This window comes from Populus nigra, chromosome 3 (assembly GCF_951802175.1).
Source record: "Populus nigra chromosome 3, ddPopNigr1.1, whole genome shotgun sequence".
In the NCBI taxonomy this organism is placed as follows: Eukaryota; Viridiplantae; Streptophyta; class Magnoliopsida; order Malpighiales; family Salicaceae; genus Populus; species Populus nigra.
Genome location: NC_084854.1, coordinates 10,098,676 through 10,121,800, shown reverse-complemented (window position 1 = coordinate 10,121,800; position 23,125 = coordinate 10,098,676). Strand labels below are relative to the sequence as shown.

At 33.0% G+C, this 23,125-nt stretch overlaps 1 protein-coding gene across 1 annotated transcript; it reads left to right on the top strand.

The window, feature by feature from the left end:
* The first annotated feature begins 9,746 nt into the window (after window positions 1–9,746).
* LOC133688098 (zinc finger protein 2) lies at window positions 9,747–10,638 on the top strand. The gene has a single exon (XM_062107488.1). The coding sequence runs from the start codon at window positions 9,974–9,976 to the stop codon at window positions 10,472–10,474; it is 501 nt and encodes a 166-aa protein (XP_061963472.1). The 5' UTR covers window positions 9,747–9,973; the 3' UTR covers window positions 10,475–10,638.
* Window positions 10,639–23,125: the final 12,487 nt, after the last annotated feature.

Here is a 23,125-nt window from a genome sequence, read left to right as displayed (position 1 = left end):
TTTCGCATTAACTCGGTTGAATAACGTCTTGATTCAACTGAACTATATGTTGTGGACTGTTTTATTGGACTCGAGGGTTTGTAAAATCTATGGAAGAAAACCAAATCGAAAAGCCTGGCGCCCAAGTATAGTTTACTCGTAGTAATTAATGTTTTTTAAATAGAAAAGGATGAAATGTTCCTAACTTTCAAAGGGATTAATTGCCTTATCTTCAAAAAACCGTCACATAGTTAAATTCCGTCTGTTCACACATTTCCAAAACATGTCATGAGGGGGTTCGGAGCCTTCCAAGCACCGCAATATTATCATATATATATATATATATATATATATATATATATATATATATGCATGTCCAAAACGAAAGTGGTGGGGGCAGGCGGCCATACAATACACATGAAAGACAACACATGTCTTGTAAAAGATCACGTCAATTAGCACCTCGGATTAAGGATTAATTTTGTAATGACAAGCCTTCCTCGAAGTGACATTAGCCTTTAAACACATGAGATGAAACATGGAAGGTTTGCATGGTTGGATATATTATGTCCTTATCTTTCAAATGTGATGATTAGACCCAACTTCTCATTTACTTGCTAGTTTGTTCAGTTGTTTAGCAATTAGATCAACACACTCATCCATCGTAGTGTAACAAAAAGACAAGCAACGACAAAGAAAGAAAAAACACCAACTCGAAGTCTTTCCTGTGCTTGTGAGAGAATTTTATGTGCATCCCCACTTACCTCAGTGGTGACAAGCCTGCTTCCAATAGGACGACGTGTCAATTTCAAGGGTCAACTTGGATTGCTTTTCTGTCTGCCATATAATACAAACCATATTTTCCATATAATGATTTATTTTTTTCAAAAATGAAATCAGGTGGTTATCCATATATATAGTGCATAAAGCTCTCCAATTTGATTAATTTCCAATAATATTTTTATGTTTTTAAAATTCATTACAACATAATTAAATTTTAAGCACCTTTGTTTTATAAAATACTTACATAAAAGATAAAAATACATTTCCATAGGCTCAGGTTACCACGCTCAAGCCTAACTACTAACAAGATACATGGATTCTCATGCCCAGGTTGGGTGTTCGCCCATAGCAAGGTGCACGCCGCATGTCTAATACTGGGTGCTGCCTAGCACCCATGTCATAATCTATTTTTAAGTTATTTTTTTAATTTCATTTGTTCTTTTCCAATAAAAATAAAAAAATAAAATAAAGATTGACGATATAGAGAAAACAGACTGAGGAGGATTTCAAACATATGGGAAAATCAAGCTGTAATTTTGGATGAAATTTGAAGCCTAATTGTATCCCATTATATTCAAGACTAAAGAAACAATGCAGATTCAAAGTCAAATTAAATAATTATTGGACGAATCTGCATAAAAATTAAATCCAAGGGCTACCATGCCTAAACCCAACGTGCTTGTCTGGACCCATTTTCACTTCTAATGGGCTTAGGCACCTTGCTTAAACCAACACTCTTTTGAGATTTTTTTTCATGACCCTACACAGGTCCTTTAATATTTTATACTGATTCAATATGTATTATTTTGAGTATAATATAACTCAAAATATCACAAGGGTGGAATTACACTTGAACTTCTCCTTTCAACAACAAAAACAAGACTCATGGGTTGTAAATACACAATAAATCCTTCAAACTCCAAGTTCACGAACTCTTCATTCTTAACATTTTTAACATATATATTTTCAGAGTCTATATCTCTAAAATATCATTAAATTTTCTCTATCTAAAAAGATTATTACTTCAGCATATGAAAGTCTTCAAATCTACCAAGGAGGATCTTTTGCAGGTATCAACTACCAGCCACCTTGGTTTACTAGGTACTAGACACCAACTACTTTGGCTAGGGAGAATAGATCAGATTGTTAGAACCAATAGATTAACTGATTATCCAACACATAAATCTTGCTCCAAAGCTACTTGAATTTTTTAAGACCTCATCACTGACGTCGTTTATAGGAAACTGATAAAAATATTCACTAGTCTCTAAAACTTGTTTTTGACATTTCTAGGCCATTCTATATCATATAATCAAGACATATCTAAGCGAGGACATAGGACAAATCTACTTATTATCGTGTGACATTTCTATTGAATTAGACCTTTAACAACTCACTAGTTAAGCGTAACTCCTTACTCAAGCTGCGTTGGCAACCCAATGATAAAATGAGACCTTGCCACCTTAATAAGTCTTAACACAATCATCAACACACAATGCCCTAAGGTTGTAACCACTAACCGCACCAGGCACCAGCAGATGATTACACTACTTATAGGAGACTAGGTAGAATGACATTTATGAGAGTCCTTCAAGGGATCACTTTCATCAGTGATACTAATGACTGAGCTAATAATCCGAACACACATACTAGTTACAGTGAGATGGACACCAGTTACCGAACTGTTATTCCATGCCAAAATCCCTGGCTCCTAAGAGCTTCATAAATAAAGGACTAAGAGATAGTTTGTACATGAGCATACTTAGGAGAATGACTACAACCCTTATCATTGGAGGGGTTCTCCTTTATCCAAACAAGTATTGAATACTTGACTCCCTAAGGATTATATTTTCATAAAAATGAGTTTGGATAATTATGATTGATTGGTTGACCCAAGGGAGTATGTATAGAATGTGTATGATAGCTTATAGTTGGTCATCTAGTATAGTGATTCAATGTGCAAAATATGAACACTTGACTCCCTAAAAACTATATTTCTAGGGGTTTGCATGTGGATGATACAATAATTTAGAGCCAAGCTCTATTGAAAGGTTCAATGATCTCTATGCAAAGCCAGTGGCATGCTTCAACATCAACATACATGCCGGCATGCTTCAACATCAACATACATGCCAAGAAAAGTTTCACAAAGCTATTTGATGTTATCCAACAAGAGGGCGAGTCTACATGAGCATATTTAAAGAGGTTTAATGAATAAATGCTCAATATAAAAGAATTGCTTGAGCTAGTAGCCTCAGACACCTTGAAAGGAGGGGTAAACAAACATGCCTTTTAGAGAAAACTTTATGCCTTACCAGACAAAAGCTTGCTCAAGGTGAAATAAGTCATGGAAAATCACATGCAAGTGGAAAAGATCAATTTATTATGACATGGGCCTTCTTGTTGTTACAAGGATAACCAACAAGAAAGACTTTCCAAGTGAAATCATTCTCCTAGTAGAAATGAAAGATCAAGGAAGAACCATGAGGGATCAACCCATAAGCATTTGTGTATCCTAAGGATTTATAATTCCCTTTAATCAAAATAAGATCACCCATTTAGAGTTATAAGGACAACAAAACAAACCCATTGGCGCAACCTTCAAGATATGTTCCTTTTGAGAACCTCTCTCATATCTATCACTCAAATCACCTCAGGATACATAATCCTTAAGAATGCAAATTTATTTTTGAAATAAAATTAATGTATCTTTGACATACATTTCCTATCTATATGCATAATCCTAAAAAAGAATGCAAATTTATTTTTGAAATAAAAATAATATATCTTTGACATAAATTTTCTATCTATCGATCTTTAGTGAGGGCTTTCAAAAACTTTCAAGGAAGGGATTGACTTGGTCTTCCTAGTGTAATAGCACCACTCTCTTTAAAGAGGATTGATTTGGTCTTTCTATAGCAATATACCCACAATCTTCAAGGGATGAATATGAGGTGTCCAAATTATAATAACATCATTCTACAGGTGATGCCTAAGAGCCTTTCTTTTTTCACTAATTCACCATAGGTTGATTTTCAACCCCCCTCTTAATTTTGCAGTCTTTAATTGACACATTCTCCAGGTTATGCCTACAAGCCTCTCACCAATTCACTAGGAGTTGATCTTAGATCCCCCATTCTCAAATACAGTCTTGGACTTGCACATTCTATAGGTGATGTTAAAACGCATCTCACCAATTCATTAGGGATTGATATTGGATCTCTTAGTATTCTAATATAGTCTCAGACTAACATGACTCTCTAGTGAGGCTCCCAGGTTTTATATTATCTCCAGAAATGATTTTAGATCTCCCACTCTTAGGTATAACCACTATCCAATAGGAGGCTCTCGCACCCTATTACATCACAAGGAAGGCCATAGGCCACCCAGTCTAAAAAAACAACCACTCTCTAGTGGAGGGCTCCCACACCCTTAACAATGTCAAGAAAGTCACATACCTCCCACACTTTCTAATGGGGGGCTCTTAAGCCCGCACATCATTATAGGAAAGGCTACAGACCTCATTCTCTTTGGTGATATCTTTCTTCAATTAAGGACTCCACAGCTCCATGCCATTTTAGAAAGGTTACATACATCCCATACTCCATTGACCACTCATCAGTGGGGAGTTGTCACGCCCCATGCCATCCTAAAGAGGTCATGTAGCTCCTACACTATAATATAACCATCTTTTAAGGGACAAACTTTGTCTTCCTAGTGGAATTGCACCACCTTCCATGGGTCCATCCCCCTTGTCTTTTAGAAAGTTTTCTAAATATGAGTGTCAACATCCACTAAGAAATATTTCTCAGCATGGACTCTTTATCTATAGGTTTTGCCTCCGCCCTTTATAAAGTTTTCTTAGTATGGGCATTGACATGGGTCCATCCCCTTAGCCACATATAAATTTTTCTAAGTTTGGATATTAACATGTGTCTGTCTCCCTAACCATTTCGAAATTTTTCTAAGTATGGGCTCTTCCTCCACCCTTTAAATTTTTTTCGAACTATGATCATTGATATGGATCCATCCCCTTAACCACTTAGAAACTTTCTAAGTATTGGCTCACCCTTCATGGTTTTTCCTCAGCCTTTAAGAAATTTTCAAGGTATAGGTTCCTTCATGGTTTCCTTATATATACTTAGAAATTACTTGTTCAACCATGGTTCATGTCTCTACACACGGGCTCTCGTATATATTACCCTGGGTTTTCACCCCACTTCTCATAAGAAGAAAACTCAACAAAACTAATCATACTAGGATTTTTTTACAAGTCATTGTGTATCAATATCATAAAAACTTGAGGGGTTATTGATAAATTTAAATTTAACGGGCTTAAAAAACCCTTTAAAAAACTAAAAAAACCTCAAAAAGTTCAAAAAATCCCCATGAGATTAGGTTACTATGCCCGAGCCCAATTACTATCAAGGTACATGGGCTCAGGCTTAGTAGCCTAAAAAACCCCAAAATATGGTTTGGAAAGTTCAATTAATTTTTAATAGCCTTCGTTTGTTATAAAAAAATTTGCTCAAATAAATGCAATGATAGATATACATTGTATAGAATATCGTAATCGGTATTACTATATGGTGTTAACGTGGTATATCTTTACCAACATTCGATATAAAATCGTTGGAAAAACCAAATTTGAGACCCTGTTTTTGTATCAAATTGGTAAAATAAACCCTATGCATATAATTTGACAAACTCAACCGTGTGGCACTTCCCAAAACCGAAAGGAGGGAGTACAGGTTGGACAATTCAGAAAATCTAAGTCTTCGCCGCCACCTTAAATCCCAATAGATAAATGTGGAAACCGATCCTTTAGACTGCCACCATCAATCCCTCTGTCAGTCCAGAAGAAAATAGTTCTGACATCACCCGGTTATTCAGTCGGATCCTCAGCCTGGGAGTGTAGTACCGCTTTAATCAAACATACTCTGCCAGCCTATTCCTTGTACGGGATAGTAATGGTTTCCATGTAGGTGATAGTTTTTTGAACCTCATGCCTCCTAGATATGGCCTTTTAGCAACCGGTGTAGTAAACAACTCAGAATAGAAAGAAACAACAGCTTCCTTTATATCTGTAGGACTAAAAAAGTGTGGTATCTTTATATTTAATCTGAGTAATGGTGATCCTGGACCGTCTGATGTTTGCAGCAAGGTGAAAAAACTGAGTGTTCCTGTCCCCAAGCCTGCACCAGGTTTGTCTTGATTTCTGCCGCCATATTGCCTCGACATTTTTGCTAACAGACCACTGATCTGATACTACATTTTGAAGCATGGAGGGTTCTGACTGAGTCAGAACTCTGTTTTCTCCCTCTGATTCCAAAGCCTTCAGTCCTGACTGAATATCCCCCAATTTCCTGTCTTGATTGCCATAGACAGTTTTATTCCAATGTCGGGTATAATTCACAAGCTTCCTTCCAAAAATCTTCCAGGTCCTACATAAAACTGGGGTGAGATTTCCAGCAGTTGAAGAATCGGGAAGGCTTCCATCCCCAATCCTGTGTGCACTCTCCCAAAATCATTTGACAATGGTCTGACCGTCTGATAATCCTCTAGGAAAACGAGTCAAAGTCACATTCGGGAAGTGCAAGTGACAGAGCAGAGGCAGAGACTCTATCAATACGGCCCCATCGATTTATTGAATGAGGAGAGTGAATGAAAATTAGGTTTCTTCTCTTTCTATTTTCCTAAAAACTTCAACATAGGATGTAGAGCTGTGAGAGAGCAGGTGCGAATCCCACATCAACTTTATTTATTTTCATAATTTTTGAAAACGACTTTATTTAAAAAAATTAGGGTAGATTATTCTAATGGTATATTGAGTGTTTTTCATTTATTCTTTTGGATTGGGAAATTAAGGTTCGAAACTAAATCTTGGATTAATCAGCTAGAGATTTATTTATAGTAATAATAATAAAAAAAACTTGAAATTCTCTATGAAGCGTTCTTGTTTCTGAATCCGCAAATAATTATTCAAAGCTGAAACAGAACAAGTCGGAAAAAGTGCAGGAAGGACTGACAAACATGGGTTGAAACGACCCTACTCTCAACAAACAAACCGTCATGGCAGGTATTTTTGCACCTAATTTAAAAGAAGAACTCATAGCAACGGCCAAACCAAAGTGAACTAAAACTCAGTTTTACCATCAAGCCGAACCTTTTCAAGGGATCAGAGCATTATATCCCTTCAGAATTCTCAATCTCATGGTAACCATGAAACCTAAAATCGTCCTCCAGTACAACACAAACAGCAAGAAGCTGATGGGGAATGTTGCGGTGAGCAAAAAGCACAGGATAGAAGTCATTTATCCACATGTAGGCAAAAAAGAGAAGCATAAGCCATAACAGTGAGTCCTTCCATAACCCATTAGTGTTCAATAAAACCGACAAAACACAAACATGTCGTTAAGTCATCTGAGTGTATTTTTTTTAGGATGTCCTTATTGGCTGTCTTTCATATCTACATGGCGAAACCACTCCTTGAGTCTCATCACTGCTCTTACCAACACCTCCCATGTGAGCCTCTTTCACACCACCCTTCTGTCCCTTGTTTTACTTTGATTTAAAAAATATTGCTCCTTAACTTAATAATTAAAAACATGAAAAAAAAGGAAGGAAAATCCACCGATACATGAAGTTGTACGTAGGGTATCAAGTATCAGGTTAGGTAAAGGTTCATGACTCCATGTCCCATGGGTTCGTCAAAGTACAAAAAGACATTTTCCTATTGACTGATTTGCTATAATATAAGCTTTAGCAAAAGAATTAATGTTAATAGATTGGAATCTCATTTTGTATTATGACTACTTGACTGTATCCATTTATATAATACATAAACAGTACGTAGTTTCATGGTTTGTGCTGTGTCTGTCATTAACAGACAGCACTGAGTGCAATCATAGCCGACCTACAAGATCTTGATCCCACAATCATGATCACAATTATCGTTTTTATCACTATGTTAATGAGAGCTTATCCGATTTTAATTGATTAAACTGCGGTGCCTGATTGAGAGCATGTAGTGTAGTGGCTGATTAATCCGCTTTTCATATAGTTTTTTGAATTCCATTTCCCATGTGCATGTCTCAGCTAGCTATAATGTCTAAATTCGGAAGAAAAGAGAGATTCCCCATGGGATGTGATGGGAGGCAAGCGACTTGAAACCTCGGTGGCATGCATACAAGAAAAACGGGGTCCCAAAACTAGGACATCATGGACGATAACACTTGTCTGATCTTTTCGATTTCCAACACATTTGTTCGAGTATGGTTTGCCAAAGAGTTGATGGATGACGTAATTTAATAAGGTCATACCATTATATTTTAAGTTGCCCAGTTCTCATGTCTTTTCTCTAGTGTAATCACTCCTAGCCATCATCCAATCTTGAAAGCAGGAAATCCTGGGCACCCTTTCCGTCCTTAACTTGAGATATGGTAGTGGATAAAACACACCTTAACAACACACATCATATAATAAATACTACCAGAGGTACCAAAAATTCTAATTAGTTATGAACACTAAGAATTCATAATACATATTCTACCCGTTCCACTGTTTCGATCTAGAGATATCTTAAGATATTTGACCATTTTCTAAATAAAACACATGAAGAAAATATTTTCTAATTTTATCCCGGATCATTTGTTTTATAATTACAACTCAATTCTAAAACATAATGACTTCAACATATCCGAAGATAGGGATAGTTTTAAAAACTTGCACAAAATTTGAAATATAATGTTAAGAGCTAAGAAGTGAGAGTGAGAATTAGAAGAAGAAGAAGAAGAATTTCTTTCTGTTATTTTTTATTATTCTTATAAACTGAATTTCCTTTCATTCTCAACTGTTTATTATTCTTTTTTTTTTTCTCTTCTCCTTGTAATTTGTGAAGAGAAGAGTGAGAAAAAAAAAAAAACTTGTAAGCACACCAAAATTCCAATAATAATATCACTGGTATCGTTGAAAAGATTTTGATGAGATGAATCTAACGACATTAAGAAAAGTCATCAACAATGACCGGAGTGTGCCACATGAGTCGTCCAAAAACAAATGAGTTCCAAGACATTTGGACAGTTCGTGTGGTCCTCTCCGGTCATCTTTGTGATCTTTTTAGTGTCGTTGGATTCATACAGTCGATATTTTTCTAACGGCATCGGTGATGTTATTATCAGAGTTTTAATCTGTCTCTAAAATTTTTTTTTCTTGTTTTTCTCGCTCTCCTCTTCTCTCTTTTTTTATTGTAAATTGTCATTTTATTTTTAGAATTGGAGAGAGTTGCAGAGAATATTTGCAATTTGTGATACGTGATTCTCTAAATTATATTATTTTTTAAAATATTTTTTATACTATATTATTTTATTTGTATTTTTTTAAGTGTTGAAGTTAAAAAAAAAAACTAGATTTAATGTCAGTCTGCGATGTTGTTCAATTGGTTTACATATGGATTCAGTGTAGAGGGACTACTTCTCATCCAGTACGGTTGTTCAGTGAATCATAAGAGGATATTTTTGTCATTAAACTTAGTAAACCGTCTATTATCATATTGCATTTTGGGTCTAGTCAAGATGGTTTGTCTTGTTGATTAATCTAATACTACTATCAGCAGCAAGATAATTAGTGTACGCTAATCTCAACATCTACTCCTTTGACTAATTGAGGTTGATATTGGACCCATATTGAATAGCTAGGCAAATTACGTGCGTTCACAAGACATTCAAAAAAAAAAAAACTAAGCGTATAAAATACTGAAATTTCAGGTTTCATTAGAGTACATAAATTAGTGGAAAAATGAAGGAATATTTCCATGGACCGACGAGGGATTATAATGCTGCCATTAATGGAGGCGACAACTCTTTGATCCTACACTGATCTTTGCAGCTTCCTGTCTCTCTCTCTCTCTCTCCCTCTCTCACACACACAAACATTCTAACAAACTTACCCATCTCCTTTTTACTCTACCATATGTGCAGGAACAGTGAACCATTGCACTTCATATAATGTAAGACTGTCCTTCTCCTTCTACTTCATTGTGTCTGCTCTTCACATTTCTGCTTTACCCAAATAGCCCACAAATCCTCCCCACCCTCATTATAAGCGATCATCTCTTGTTCTTAGTCACAACAAGCCCCATCTCTTCTTCTCGACCCTTTATTGCCAATTAATAGTATTTGGCTAATTATTCACTCTCCCTCTAGCTAGGGCCATGGATTTCCAACCAAATACTTCTCTACATCTAAGCCTACCAAGCAATCAACTAAACCTAGAACTTGTACTTGAGCCATCTTCTTCATCATCACGTCATAGTCCAGCAGAACCTCGAATATTCTCATGCAACTATTGCCAAAGAAAGTTTTATAGCTCACAAGCTCTTGGTGGTCACCAAAATGCTCACAAGCTTGAGAGAACCTTAGCCAAGAAGAGCAGAGAGATGAGTTCATCCGTACAGGCACACGGAGGATCGAACCCACGGTCAGAATCATCATATAGCATGAGTGGCTCAACCTATCCTCGAGACCATCAGCCAGCCCTAGCAGGGTTCGAGCACCATGGACATGCTCGTAGGATTGTTGGTGGCTTGAGCTATGGCAGGACAGAGATGAATTACAGTTCTAGAGAAGGTATTGGGGGTTCTTGGTCCATGGTATACAGAACCGAAAATGTTCAAGAAGAGTTGAGCCAGCTTGACTTGTCTTTAAGGCTTTGAAATCTTGTGTTACTTAACTTCATTTTTTGAAGTTCTCTTTTACATACAGTTTGAAAGATTTGGGTAGAAATGATTTATATTCCTCAACTTCACCCAAATCTCATGTTGAGAAAGAATTCCTAGCAAAGAATTGAATTCAAAATATTTAAAATTATGTCATGGAACTCCTTTTGTTCCAACAAAAACTACCATGTTGCCGTCTACTACCAGAAACAGCATCAATGTTCCAAAAATCCAAACTTGATTTTGAGATCCTTGCAAAAACAAGATCAAGAGCCTGTCCCACATCAAGTTGGGGGAAATAATTCTGCTATTATCATAAGGGTCTCTAAAGACTACATCTATGGTCTCGTAATGAGGCAAATCAGAGTCAACATGAATTTAATCAGATGGACCTGTTCTCTGCAGGAATTTTTTTGATCCCTCTAAGAGCATATTTCACATAAATTTTGTCTTTCTAGATTGTGAACTCGGAAAAAACACTAGCTTTTAGAATAACAAGAAGGGGGTAATGAGGCAAATCAGAGTCAAAATGAACATGATCAGATGGACCACTCTGTAAGATATTTCTTGATCCTTCTATGAGCAAATCTCACATACACTTTGTGTCTTTCTAGCTTTGTAATCCTGCTGATTTTGAGATAGGAAGAAACACTGGCTTTTAGCATAACATGCAGGAAGCAAGTCTTCTAATTCTATTTTGAAAGGATAATATGGTTAAATAATAGTAAAATATTGTCCATTGGTAATTTTCAGATGTCATAGTTTAGTAGAATTATACTCCTAAGAAATTCCATTGCAATCAAAAGAATTATTTCATGAAATCAAATCAATTCAAATCTAGCTATTACTTCAAAATCAATTTAATTCTATAAAGAGTTGATTGCAAACTGACGGTGGTACATTTTTACGGGGGAAAAAGCAGCTTCTTTAGGCTTGCAACCCAAACAGACTGCACCTTCTTCGTTTTTGACCTAGGCCTAGCTAGTATCATAAATAAAAATTCTCAACATATATTTTTAAAGTTTCAAGCATTATATTCAATGGTGTACACCAACATAAAATGAGGAGTCACTCACTCTCCCCACATACGCAAACTTTTCAATCCGTTTACTTACAAATAATTCTTTGCAAGTACAAATTTTTATTCAAAGTTGACACAACATATTTAGCAGTGCTCCATGAATCACGTTCAATGCAAATCATATATTTTTTTTTATTTTTTTTCTTGACTAATAATTTAGTTATTTCTAGTCAATGTATTACTTCATTCACCAACTATTTCACAAATAACATGCCACACATTATATTCAATGATACTATACTGAGTGGTGAACACCCATATTTCCCATTAGTTAATTTTCATGCAACTATTGAGATAAATAGATTTGATGAAAATCTATAAATATATTAAATTACCATATAAACAATCATTTTTTAGGACTTAATATTTTTTATTCTACAATAATTCACTACATATTTTTCTATACATTTTCTCTTAATTTTGTTGCACATTATTGTCTATAATTCACTTACTTACTTAAGTATTGAAAAGCTACTTGTTCTATGAGTCACTTTTTTTTTTTTAGGAATAATCAAGTTTATAACCAAGCCTAGATATCAAGTTAACAATTAAGTCTACACGTCTTGGCCTAGGATCACATTCCATTAAAAAACCCAATTTCCATGTGAATCTTTATTCACGATTTCATCATAGAAGCACTGTCATTTAATGTTTGATATGCAAGATATTTTAATTCAAATTTTAGTAAAAGAAAAGTTTTAAATGTGGCGAGTCACGGAATTGAAAGGAATGTATTTTTTTTTAAAAAAAACAAGATATTGAATTTTAAAAATAGAGCTAAAATTTTGAATTGTGTTATTACATTACAAATAAAACTAAAATCATTAGCATTTAATATAGATGGTGCACAACACAATCCACAATAAAATAATTGATGAGCCCTTTAATGACAAAAAGAAAAAACACACATTTAAGGGTTGGATTGTATTTTCACATATTTATTGCACAATGTAATTACTCCAATGCCTTTTAAAAAAACAACACAGCTGCTAATGCTTGAGGGACATTTTTAAATTTTCATATTTTTTATACAGTGTAATTATTGCATAACCTCTAGGTCAACTTTTTTTTCCCCTAAGGTCAATGGGTACTTTTGGTTTTTTAACATTAATTTCTTGCAATTATTCTATTAGGTTAGGGTATTATGGGTTTTTTATAATAAAAAATGGTTGGTGCGTTCAAAGTGGGAGGTATCCATGCCCTTTGTGTAGCGCCTTCCGGTGGTCATTGGTAGTCTTTTGAGGTGGTGTCCGAAGCAAGCACCACCTTCTACACGGTGGGGTAACGCGTGTCGGCATCCATGGCATAAAAGAGCTTTGATGACAATTTTTCTCTTCCCCTCTTTTTTCTCTCCTTCATCTTAAAAGGTGTGTTGACCTTGCAAAATTACAAAATGGTCCTCTCTTCTAATTATATCGAATTTGACTTATTTCCAATTTCATTAATTGGCATTTGATTTTTTATGTTTTTTTTAATCAAATTTGATCTTCATTCTTTTGATTCCTATTTATTTTGCTTTTAATCTTTTTCTTATTGGATTTTATTTTTCAATTTAATCCCTAATCATTTTATTTTAATTCTTTTATTTGTTGAATTTAATCCCCAATATTATGATTGCAATTCCTATTATTTTGAGTTCTCTTCTTAATTAATAGTTTTGTGGCAATTTCATCTTTGATTGTGTAATTTCATTGAAATTTTATATTATATATAGTGCTTATTTTTTTATTATGCTTTTAAAACCCAGCCTGGGAGTGGACTCTTGTCATGTCTTGGGTCAAGGGTTGGGTCGAATAATCAGGGTTATCGGGGTCAATAGGATTTTGTATTGTACAGGAAGTAAAAATGATATTATTTTGATAAAAAAATAATGAAAAAAAATCAACGAGCGTTGACATGATTTTTTCCTAGTTAACGGCTTGATTTTTTTTATTCAGCTAAAAAGTAAAAATGGTATTATTTTGATTGGTCTGTTTTGTGTTTTGATTTTTTTAGATTTTTTTTTAGTTTAATCATTTTGTATTTGATTTTGTTTTGTTTTTATATTAAATATAGTACTCATTCTCTTGATTTTTTTTTCTTATCCTTTTCTTGGTGTTTTTTTTTATTTCATTTCTTTTTCATTCTAGATTTAGTTCTCATTTTAATTGCTTATTTGTTTTTATCATTTTCTTAATTATTTTTTCTTTCAATTTTTTCCTCAGCATTTTATTTTATTTTTATCCAATCTTAGTTATCATTCTTTTAATTACTTTTTTATCCTTTTTTTCCTATTAAGTCTCTCTTTATTTTTTTATTAGTTTTTTTATACAAGATTTGATCCTTTTTTTTTAATGGTTAAGAATTGTGTTCAAGATTTTTTTATACCCTATATGGTCATCTTAGTTTCATGATCAAAGTTGCTGGTTTTGAAGATTAGCTCGATTTAAGCTATTGAACCTTGAGATTTCTAATTTTTTTTTCTTTTCCTTCCTGTGGGGTTATGCTAAATTGTAGTTTAATCAACTTAAACTGAGTTTACTCAAGTAATCACCGTTTGAAATTAACCTACCCCAGGATGTGGTGCTAGAGAAAAATATCTAGTAATTTTCTATTTGTTAACAAAAATGTGATGGATACTTCTTATACTATAAACAAACATTATATATACCCACTTTGAAGTGATGCATGAAACCACCTTTAAGGTCTTAGTGTAACATCTCGGACTTACAATTGCGTTTATCATCATCATTGATAATCATATATATTTATGTAAATTATCTCAACAACCTTTCAACAATTTTATTTATAAACTCATCAATTCACAATTTATTACAACACTTTCTAAAATTAGAGTCATATGAATTTTGTTTGGTAAACAATCCTCTGAATATGCAAAGACTTCTTACACCTAATTACCAGGTTGCTCTGTACATGTGATCCGTTGAAAAAAAATGATATCTTCAAGGGAAAATATTTGTAACATGCACAGGATCGCAAGATTAAATTAATATTTGCATTATCATGGCTAATAATATTTTTCAATTATACCAGCAAGATAATTCCATTAACCTTTCTTTAAGAGGTTTAAACATATATTCATTCAATATTATACATTTTATTTAACCATTCATTGAATTTTCTTTTCATTGCTATACACTTCAATTTATCATCCTCCCATCATAATCATAATTGAGTAGACCCTAGACCCCATCCTGATACAATTTATTTTTTTGACTTTGTAATTTATTAGATTTGGTTTAACATATCCATATTGTGTTTCCTTTCGCTACAAATTTATTCTATATCTTGTTTCACTTCACGAGTCCATCAATTTATTTATTTATTAATCCCTTCACAACAAATGAAATTTATTCCACAATTCCATCAATAAAAAAAGCATTGATAAAATTACCGATGGACTAAGTTCGTTAAAAATTTCCAAAGAATTGAAAAAAAATACATGAAATGCCACTTATCAATATAAACGAATCACTAATAGATTAAATCCCTCGGAGAGTTTGAAGGAGTTTGAAAAACATTACATAGCCTTGCCACTAGCTATATGTTATCATCGATGGTTTTTGTCTATAATCTAAAATAAATCATTGATAAAATTAAAAATGATTTTATCTATTATTAATATAACATAATCATCAATAAAATTACAGGCAAAATGTGCCGAAATGTTTTTTATTAGGCGTGCTTTTTTTATTTATAAATTCATAAGTGTTATTAGTATTGATAGAATAGAATGACCAACAAAATACAAAGCACTGATAATAGTTTTCCAACTAACAATAACTGTCTATGATGCTGCCAATTTCTCTCTCTCGATAGAATCAGTTTCTAAATACCAACAAAACAAGTTGGTAATATGCAAAATTTTGGTAGTGATTTCCATATGTTTTATGCCCATCTCTTATGCTCATTTAATTCTCACACATAAATCCGTTTTTTTTCTTAAGTATAATTCGCACAATGCTTATTTTTGTAACCCATAAACGTAATTCGCACTTCAATTATTCCTTGTCGCATATACATAATTTGTAAAATTATCTATTTCTTGCTCGTAGGCAATATTTATACTACAATAGCGCTAACATAAATCCCTATTCATACATTCATTGAAATCCTTCCAACATTTTTCCTACTTTAATCATTTTCCAGATCTAATATTAACCAACTCATTAATTTCTTTTGTTCATTCATGGAATATCTAATATCATCTAATTTAATTATTTTCTATGTTTGTTTACTTTGATATTGAAATACATGCTTGATTCTTTTTTTTATATATATATAAATTTATCTAAGCTTTGTCAGCATCAATTCTACAACCTTAGCCCTGTACATATTTACTTCTAAAATAAATATTGTCTTGGAACAAAGTCTATCAAATTCAAGATTGTTAACCCAAATCTCAATAACATTTTCAAGACCACTCCTTCAAAATTACATTATCATCAAGTTCTTTTCTTAGAACTTCATTATTAAGTATTAATTGTTTTAATCTAACACTAATAATTAAGTTCTCTTCCAATCCCTTCACTTTATACATGTTATAAACTCCATCACATAACATGCACGCACACACATACACACAAGACCTTTAAGATTCTCATTTATAATGTATTCATGTTCTTAAAACATGCATTAAATCCTTCCACTATTATGGTTAAGTTTTGACTATGCCAATTATTTCAAGTTTCCCCCAATAAATTGTCATCATTAATTTGTTTATATACAACAATTCTTCTTCTTTTAATCCATTTCCTAATAATATATGTTTACAACAATCTAGCATGATTTTTCAGCACAATTCAATTAATTACACAGTCGTTTCTTTCCTTTTTTGTCACCTATTTCTTTTTAAGTTTAAAACATAATAATATAACATAACTAATTCAAATATTTCACAAGAACCCAAGTTTTTCCCATTTCCCTTTTTCTCATTATTCATAGCCAAACAAGACAAACCCATCCCATGGGTTTTTTAACTACAAACCATTATATTAATATTACACATGCTAGCATATCGTTCTATGTTCATTTCACTCACAATAATCAACTTCCTTTATTTAATTATATATATTGAATTTAACATCATTCATTCAATTTCCTTAAACAACAACATACATGACTGCCCCTAAATGTCTTGTTCTTCCATATCCATTTATTCTGATTTCCATCACACAAAACTTTATCATCTTTCATTATACATTTCACAAACCATGACATAACCATAAATCATTTATCCTATCAATTCATCATAAAGTTTTAATTGAAAATCCATTAAAGATTCAACTAAAACTAAATATAATGCTTAAATTTATTTTAATCATTATCAATACACCGACATATGCTAACATTCGCAAGCATTCACTTAGTTTCACAATTTCTCTCTTTTATCCCAACATGGCCAACCCTACACTCAACAAAATATCAAGTTTTTTTTTCTTTATGATTTGTCTTAAATGCAATTAATCACTAATTACATACTTCATAAATCACAAGCCAATCATACTAAAATTTAACAATATAACCATATGATCACAACATTCCTTTATAAAAATACATGCATCATTCAATCATATTTAATTTAAAAGTTTAATTCCATTCCAATAATCACATTAATCATGTTATAATGCATAATTATACACAATGATAAGCATTAACCCACTCAGACTCATCCTCTCAATTTCTCTTCACTCGGATGGCTATAAGGCTTCTAATTCATCAACTTTTCTACTTTAATAACAAATGATTTTACATGATTCTTAAGGCATTCTAGCTAAATTTCATGATTTCACAAACAATTCCTAAGTTCCCTAAAATAACTGATGGGAAGTTTTTGTTTTCTAGGAGAGATTTATTTTACTATACATAATTGATGTATGATTGTTATGTAACATAATAATATTGATTTAGGCACAAATAAATGCATACAATCTTCAATATAATTTGATACAAATTGCATTTCTAAACAATTTCTCTCTTTTTTTTAGTTGATTGGGAAAGTAACTTAATTATTGGAATACTTTTAGAATCTTTTCTTAGTGATGTTTTAATAACCCTTACTTAAAAAAATTATTAAGTGTTTCAGATGCTCTTGGTTAATAATAATAATAATAATAATAATAATAATAATAATAAAAACTATTTCATATTATATTATAAATGAGAAAACTAGAGATACTATGAATTTCTAGTTAATTACTCTTACCACTTTTTATTTTAGCCTAATATCCAATCTTATTCTGGATAAAACATATGTTATTGAATGTTTTGGAAATACATTCATCTTTCAAAGCAAGCTTTTTCTTCTAGTTTTTATTATGGTTTTTCACCACTTGTTCAACCATATTTTTTCTAGGGATCGTTAAACTAGAGTTGGCTCTCTTTTTAGATAAATTATTGTCCTAATCTATCCTTAATCTTAGAACAAGATCTTGTTATAAAGGATCATATTCTTTGTTTTATAGTTTTGATACATCTTTTATTAAAACCATCACTAAATCTAGGGTGGTTAGATAAAACAATATATTTTGTTTTCAACTTTTAAAATTCAAACCGTTAAACTTTTCAAGTTAGCTAACACAATTAATGAATTTTAGCCTTAAGATGGTTAGATTTAACATGCGAATTATTTAGTGTAACTTTATATGATCAAGCTATTTTGCATACATAAATTACTAATTATCAATAAGACTAGTTATTTGAAGAATTATTATACACATAAAATAATAAATTACATACAATTAATTTAAATTTATAGGCAACATTTAAAAATATAAGATTAGTATTTACAAAAGTTATAGGAATAATGTAAGAATGAAATAACTGAAATAGCACTAAAAGTTAGAATAAAAAATAGGGAATACTTTACTTGTTGAACTTTCAAAGATAATAAAAGGAATAAAAAAAAATCAGGTTATTGTTAGGGATTTGAACCAACTGATGGACAATCAAAATCCAAAATGAATGAAACTTAAAAAAAACACAAAAAAACAAAAACTCTTTATCAGAACATATCAAAACTCAAAAAAAATAAAAAACACAAAAAACATTGAAAAACATTCAAAGTGAACCCAATAACATGACTCTCAAACCAAACTATATTTCATATAATCAAAGAAGGTTATAAATCAAACAAGGACCAACCAATTAAAAGTTCATTTACTTCGATTATCAGTAAATCTTCTCAATTTAGAAATAAATGCTCCCACCCTTATTTATACATGAGACTAGATAGTTGAACAATTAATTTGAACTAATCTTTAATATATAATTTTTTTTACTTTTAAGAAATTACATACATAATTTAATTTTGAAAAAAAATGTCTAGGGATTAATTAGACAAAAAACAAAATCCATGTATTAGCCTGAGTTAAGTGTGTGTTTAACCAAAGCTCACATTACTTGGTTCCCTCTTCTATAAAAATATAATCTTTCAACGTGAAATGTGATTTTTAATTTAAAATTGATAATTTTATAAATTAAAGGTACTTTGAAATTAATATTTATACACACACAATTAATTGTAAATAGTTAATGTTCGATGTTATCTAGAACTTTTGTTTCCACAAAGTTTTAACTCTAAAATGAGTGAAAATCTCAAATATATCCATTAACCATTATCACTACAATATTATCCAGTTTTACCGACGGACCAATTTCGTCGGTGACAGTAATGAAATCCGTCGGTGAAAATAATACCGACGGACTCACCGACGTACCACGTCCGTCGGTAAAACGGTCGTCAGTAAATCCCATTTCCGTCGCTAATGCTGTCGCAAATAAAAAAAACCACCTACCGACGGAAACACCGACGGTTTACAGACGGATACGCCCGCGCCAAAAAAAAAGTTTCCCGCGGGAACATTACCGACGGAATAAATTCGTCGGTAATTTCAAGGGTAATTACCGACGGCATTACCGACGGCAAATCTGTCGGTAATTATGGCATCGCTGGTAATTTTGTTGCAACTCTCTGTGTAATACCGACGGATTATATCCGTCGGTGATGCCGTCGGTAATGATGGCATGGATGGTAATTGTTCGGCAACTCTCTGTTAAATACCGACGGATAGTATCCGTCGGTAGTTATTTAAAATATATATAAAAAATAATTTATTAATTGTAAAAAACCTTAATAAACAAATAGAAATGCATTAAACATTAATAATGTAAAAGTAATGTTAAATAATATTCATTACAAATTTAATGTGTTTAAAAAGCAAAATTAAACTAGAATAGCGGCGGAGCTGGAGGAGGAGGCGGAGGAGGAGGAGGAGGCTGGTTGTTCCCGGGACCATACGGCCAAAAAGAAGCTGCACAAGTATCGTCACCCATCTTTGATCTCATCTCCATGACTATTTGACGGAGCTCATCATAATTCGTCGAGAGTTGTTGATATTGTTGTTTCAACGCAATGAACTCCTCAGACTGGGTGTTCGATACTGATGGAGAGCTTCCAACAGTTGAGACACTACGAGTCGACCGCAAGTTGTCAGCCGTAGTGTTGGAGAGCCCGTAGACCCTATTTTTATCGGGTCCACCAGACGATCCCGCCTCCATCCACAAATCTGGATCGAAATCTGGATGGGTCGACGGATTGTCCCCATATCTCTCCCTCAACCGGCTATTATAGGTCTCCTGAAAATTCCATCGGTAAAAAAATCATCAAATGCAATTCAAGATGCAATTCAAGAAAATAATAACTTACAAAATAAAATGAATGAACGAACATACCACGAAGTGCTGAGCACGGTTGTCCACGAACTGCTGCACCCTCTTTTGGCGGTCTTGACTCCGCACATGCGTCTCTAGAAATAGCTCCATTGGACTCGGTTCACGTCCAAGAGACGCAGCCTGTAAGGAAAAAATAGGTTGAAAGTTAAATATATTATAAGGAACGACAAATTAATTAACGATATATTTCATTAAAATTAATCTTACCATCCGCTTTGCATGTGCGCTGAATGGGACGGATCCGCTAGTGTGCGTGGTCACCGAACCATAAATTTGCCGGTTCCGGTTGTCGGTGCCAGACTGTGAGCGCCGTGAGAACCGCTCTGAGGTCACGTGCTCAATATATGCCGTCCATATTTCCCCCGAGATGAATGGCGGTTTGAATTCCTGCCAAACCGCCACCTCATTCCATCCTTCAAGACCGTTATCCCTCGCATGTCTTTTTGATTTTTTTTGGGTGTCATACCAAAAATCACGCAACCTACTTCCATAGTAACAAATTAGAATTTAAAACATAAAATTATAAAACAAAAATAAATATTATTTTCGATGTTACCTAGTTGCCGCGTGATTCTCTCATACCCTCCTCACAACATTGTTGTCCGCCCTATCCCACTCAAATTTGTTCTGTGTATATAAATAATTCATATAAAATAAAAATAGTACAAGATATAAAATTATAAAAATTATTTATTAAAAATTAACACCGACCTGAAATCGCTTAAACCATGCATCGATATTAGGTTTCCACTCAGGATGTTTGGAAACCTGGCTCCATTGAAACAATGGAATCTCCATCGACGATTTAAACGCCAATGTTATAGTCCTTGCAGCCTCAATGTTTGTGAACCTGAAATTAAATAAAAGTAGTAATTAATATTAATTAGTTGTTCATAAATTATGTTATAAGTATATAAAAAAAAAACTAAAACCTAAACAAACTTACATTGAGAGGTCATCCTTCCATTGTGCCTGGTACTTGCGGGTGAATTGACCCCGCTGTGAAGGCACACCGCTTCTGCGCTGTGAAACTGCGCTAGAAGAGGCAGCATCACAAGTTGGCGTAGATTCCTCGCTGTGATCAGCACCTAAAGATACGTCCTCCTCGCTGCTAGAAGAACTAGCTGCAACCGTCTTCTGACGACGTGCTGTAGATTTCATTCTACGCATCTACACAAATGTATACGAATAATTACATAATTAACTTCGATTATTTAAAAAAAAAATTCGACAGAGTCTCCCCTGTACTGGGGGGTCCCAAGTTGTCGACAAAATCATATTACACTTCCAATTTTATTTCACATCCCGATCCAATCATCCTGGATCTCAACCCAACTCATCATCATCAACACAACATTTTATTCAATAACATCATATAGAATTACAACTATGAACATTCATTGTTAAATTGGTACTAACATTAGATTTAAGTCATACAAATATCCTAAATTAAGATAAACTAATTAAATGCAATTCTATATATATAAATTAACATTTTTAAAATAAATCAACAATAACAATTATATTTATAAATTAACATTTTTAACATAAATTCAACAATAACAATTATAGCAATACAAACAATAATATCATAAATTAAGATAAACTAATTAAATGCAATTCTATATATATAAATTAACATTTTTAAAATAAATCAACAATAACAATTATATATATAAATTAACATTTTTAACATAAAATTCAACAATAACAATTATAGCAATACAAACAATAATATCAAAACTAAAAAACTAAAATTAATAAATAAAATTAAAAAACTAAAAAACTAAAAAACACTACACAACACACAACATAAACACAAAACAAACAATACACAAAACTAAAAAACATTATATCAATTCAAAATAAATTTGGGAATAAAAAATGCTTACCTTAATAATGTGTTGAATTTAAGATTTTATCTACAAACAATATACAAAACAAAGAACACCAAAAAAAATAATCATAATTAAAATAAAAAAAATTAAAAGATAAAGAAAAAAAAATACATACCTTTTAAAACTACCACCAAAACAATAAAATCCTTCTAAAAGCTAAATATAAATGAGAGAAGAAGAGCAAGGGAGAAGAGAAAGGGAGAAGAGGAGAAGAGGAGAAGAGAAAGGGAGAAGAGGAGAAAATGAACAAAGTGGGGGGATGGGCGGTATATAAAGCAATATTTCCGACGGAATTTCCGATGGAAATTAATTGCTGTCGGTGCAATTAATTTCCGTCGGAAATTAATTGAAATTCGCACCAAAAAGTTTGGAAATCCCGCCAAACTTTTCGATCCGTCGGCAAATCCGTCGGAAATTCCGTCGGTACGGGTGTAGACGGACACGTGTCACACATGCGTGATCCGTCGGTAATGCCGTCGGTACTGGACATCAGAAAGTCCGTCGGTAATCGTGCAGACGGACACGTGTCAGACATGGGACAACCCGTCGGTGATTCCGTCGGTATTGGACGTCGAAAATGCCGTCGGAGATCCGTTGGAAATCCGTCGGTGAATGTGGCAAAATCCCGTAATTTGTTTTGCAACTCTCTGTGAAATACCGACGGTTTATATTCCGTCGGTAAATCCGTCGGTGAAAAGGTAAATTTTTCTTATTTTTTTAATGTAACCCTCTCAAAAAATCTTGAATTGCAATCTTACAACACACACAACACAATAACAAAGGCCGACCCTTAAAGAAGAATAAATATTTCATGTTTCAAATTATTACATTATAAAAATAAGGCTTTATAACATGTTTAGTTAGTCGGAATTTTCATCTTCGTCCTCTATTGAATTGTTATCATCAGCTTCATCGCACTCTTCAATTTCGTTATAA

Coding starts and splice junctions, on each gene's coding strand:
- LOC133688098 (XM_062107488.1), top strand. CDS start 9,974: ATGGATTTCCAACCAAATACTTCTCTACATCTAAGCCTACCAAGCAAT.